This window comes from Pyxicephalus adspersus, chromosome 2, assembly GCF_032062135.1.
Source record: "Pyxicephalus adspersus chromosome 2, UCB_Pads_2.0, whole genome shotgun sequence".
NCBI classification, from domain to species: domain Eukaryota; kingdom Metazoa; phylum Chordata; class Amphibia; order Anura; family Pyxicephalidae; genus Pyxicephalus; species Pyxicephalus adspersus.
The window spans coordinates 108080634-108084523 of record NC_092859.1 but is presented as its reverse complement, the minus strand read 5'-3'; the positions used below and the strand labels follow the sequence as shown (position 1 = coordinate 108084523).

Here is a 3890-nt window from a genome sequence, read left to right as displayed (position 1 = left end):
GGGCAGGTGGCAGACAAGCGTAGTCCAGGTACAAGCACAGGTCAGGGCAGGTGGCAGACAAGCGTAGTCCAGGTACAAGCACAGGTCAGGGCAGGCGGCAGACAAACATAATCCAGGTACAAGCACGGGTCAGGAATCCAAAAGGGCACGGATGACAGAGTGTGACTAAGCAACTCTCAGGTAGCAAGGCTGAGGATCCAGCAATTAGTGCCTGGAATCAGGGAAGTATCAATAAGGCTAGCAGCCAATAGCAGGACAAGGCTGGAACCAGTAACTACTCTGTTCATTGGCTGCTGCACAGATTAAGTGCAGAGGATGCTAGAAAAGGTACATCTTTGCGCAGCTAAAGGAAGGCTGAGGATGCTGCAGGCTAATGGACAGATAATGTGCGGGCGGAGTGGTAACAAGTTGATTGCCATGATCTGGTATATTTATCACATGAAATATTATAGCTTTCATTATATGGAATTCCTTTTTTCTGATAAATCACAATACTCCCTTAGTAGATTCTATAAATTGTAAGGTCAAATCTGGTTGCCCATGGTGTAGTTTGCCTTTCCTAGCTACACAGAAGCAGTTTGCGCTTTAAAACTGTGGTTTTGTGGGTAACATTTCTAGATGACAGGTTGTTTGGGCTATGGTTCATGTAGCTATAAAATACTAAGTGTATTTATATATATGTATCCAGTTTGATTTTACATATATAATTTCTTCCTCATTTATTGTATTTGACAACAAACACTGACAGTTCTACTTTAAGTTTGTGCATATGTAAGATTACTGTGGCTGGCAATGATACTTTGTGGTCATTTCCAGTGACAGATGAACAAATGAGCGCTGTACATACAGCACTGTTCTTCAGAAAGGGAAGGGGGAGGACAAGCAACTGGAACCCTGATGTGCTCGCCTCTATAGGAGTGAACAGTGGTCATTCCCAATTGGTTGTTCATCCCTCTGCCAAGATGGATTGACAAACGATACCGGGGGACCGCTGTACGCAAGCCAGATTTGAGCACAACTGTTCATCTTGGGCGACAGTGATGTTTGCGCAGCCTTACTTTTGTATTTGTAAATTTTCTGCTGTATTTTACCTATTCTCTTAAAATGCTTTAAAAAGGTAGAACTTTGCAACTATTCCCAAATTGTTCTTACCAACATAAACACATAAACGCAGTTGCAATAACAAAAAAAAATGGCAGCTAAATGGGAAAGGACATAAAGGATCAAAAACTGGGAACTTACAGACAGGAGATGAAAAATAATAGATTTAATAAACACAAGCAAGAACCCACTGGAACTCCTACATACCACCCTCCATAGAAGTGATTTGTACAGTGTAATATTTCAGAATAGATGACAGATCAGACTAGAGGGCAAAGTGGAGGAAGTAAGAATAAATGCTAGTGATAAAGATTAGGAAAAAGTTTGAGAGGCAGGGTTAAAAGGGGAAAAAAAATACTTTTAAGAAAGCTTTTTTTTTTTTTTTTCTTCTAGCAATTCCCTTATTGCATTTTAGAAAGAAACACAACATATTTTAACAACACTGGACATGATCTAATGATGTATTTACAGTTCAATAAAGTTTACTCAGATAGGTCATAATAATGTAGTATATTTTGCAATTATCAAGAGAGATGGTTGTGTTCATTGATTGGTGAAATCAATTAAAAGCTTACCCTACTGTCCTCTTGGCTTTCCGTTTCATACATGACTTGTTGTCCTTGAGAACAATTAGAGTACTGGAAAAGACTGGAAAACAACCTCCAGTTGTCTTGAGTATCTGCAAAAATTGCATCCTGGAAATTCACTCCATGTGGAAGCAGGCTGTAATTCTCATCCATTCTACAATTAAGTAAAACATTAAAAAGGTTATATATACTACAGCATAATTTTATTGCAAGTAAAATTAGAATATAAACATTAAGGAATAATGATTTGGTTACAGTACGAAATGGAACCAATTTTTATTTGTCGAGTAATATAATTTTTTTGAATAGAAATAAATACTGTATATTAGAAAAAATAAAGCAAAACTGCTTTTTGTTGGTAATAATTTTTATTTGTTGGGATTTCAGAGCCTTCACCATCTTTAGTACCAATCTGTTCTCCTTAGAGTCCTTTGAAAAATTCAGTTTTAATTCAAAATATGTTGATGGCTGAAAATAAAACCCAGGAAAAATACAGTGGATGTGGTTGGTAAACTTTCCTTCTGAAAATGTCAACTGCCTGGTCATTATGCTGGTTTATTGACACAGTGTGCCACTAACCTGCATCAAGTATATGTAAAAGCACTCAACAGAAGTGACCACATTCTTGTTAACCTAAATAACCAACAGCAGTTTTTAACTTCTGTATTTGAAGATGCTGTCAATCTACATGGCTGGAACTGGTAGACTATAGAAAATGGTTATGCCATGCATGTTCCTGGCTTCCAAGCTAAAACTCAGGGATGCACAGTGTCCAGCCCAACAAATATCTGCTTGGTTTCTGTGGTATTATGTGTATTAAATGTAAAATAATTGTTTTTTAAGGAGAAATACTAGAGCACTCTACTACCTATCAGTACATAATAGAGCTTTTATAAGCTGATGTAAAAAAACAGCTGACAACACATTGTGAACACTAAACTGCTAAAATCTGATATCTCACTGGATGATTTACATTTTAGGACATCAGCCTGCTGCTCCTAGGCTCTATCAAAAGACTAAAAGCTTGGGAGCAAAGAGGACACTGTCTCTGGCAACCATTGGCTTTTGGGTGGTTCATATCATTATTGACAGCTAGGAGTTTCTGATAGTCTTGCATTATGATAAGAGAGTCAACAAACACTACATTGTTCCGCACTACTTAGTAGGAAGCTGAGCCTGGACAGTTAATGCACTGAACAGTCTACCCCAGAGTCAGTTTATGAGAGTGATCATACATTGAAACCATTACTTAGGGGATATCTGTATTACTTCCTGAACATAGATAGTGGAAAGGAGGCAAGAAAATTAACTAGGTAGTTACCTCTGTAGCATAGTGTGAAGTGTATGGCTGTGTTTGAAGGTGATTTAAAGATGTTTTCCTCAATTTCACCTGGAAAGAGTGATAAAGGGCATGTATAACGCTGTGAGTTATTACGGTACTGCAGAATTGTAGCTATTTGGGGTCCAGGCCTGGAGTGCCTTGGAAGGGATGGGTGGGTCAGATACTACATCCCTCTTCCAAGCTAGCAATTGAAGTTGGCTAGTAAGCACCTGGCTTATGATAAAAGGAAGCCTGCAGATCACACCGGTGTGAAAGTAGAGCCAGGTGGCTCCAGCAGAAAGATTGTGTGAGTCCTGTAAGAAGGAAGGTTTTTTTGGTTGATGGCAGACTTACCTACATTGTCAAAGACACTCCTAATGTTTTTGAACTTATTTGGAATCTAAGGACGGACTACTTCAACTCCTGATTTTTGGCTTTAAGTAGTGAAGACTACTTCCCTTTCTAACTTTTTTCCTTGTTGTTAAAATATATGTATACTTTCTTTATATGTCTGTACTGTTTTTTGATGTTTTTTTATGCTGAAAAAAAAAAAATTGAAACAAAAGCAAGAAGGCTTTGGAAAGCATTTGAGTTTGGAGTGTCCTAAAATATGAACTGGAATTGGGGATACCTCTATGCAAGGAGTGTGTTTGATGTTAATCCCTCACACCATGTATACTGATGGATTCATACAATCAGAAACTAGACTGTCCACCCTGAGCATTGGATACCTTGTACTGATCCAATGCTGATCAGTCAAAAAACTGTTGTCATCATGTATGTAGGGGGTTAATCTTCATATTAGGCCTCACATTAAGTACATTTCCAAACATTGTCATATGTTTCATGTATAGGTACCTTAAAACTTAATGAAGATAAGC

General features: G+C 38.0%; 1 protein-coding gene across 1 annotated transcript in view; it reads right to left on the bottom strand.

Moving 5' to 3' along the window:
* Window positions 1-3890, bottom strand: part of CCDC3 (coiled-coil domain containing 3) — a 32660-nt gene that overhangs the window by 24328 nt on the left and 4442 nt on the right. Inside the window, exon 2 of the mRNA XM_072401769.1 lies at window positions 1677-1842. Coding sequence (XP_072257870.1) covers window positions 1677-1842 — 166 coding nt within the window. The remainder of the gene's footprint in view (window positions 1-1676; window positions 1843-3890) is intronic.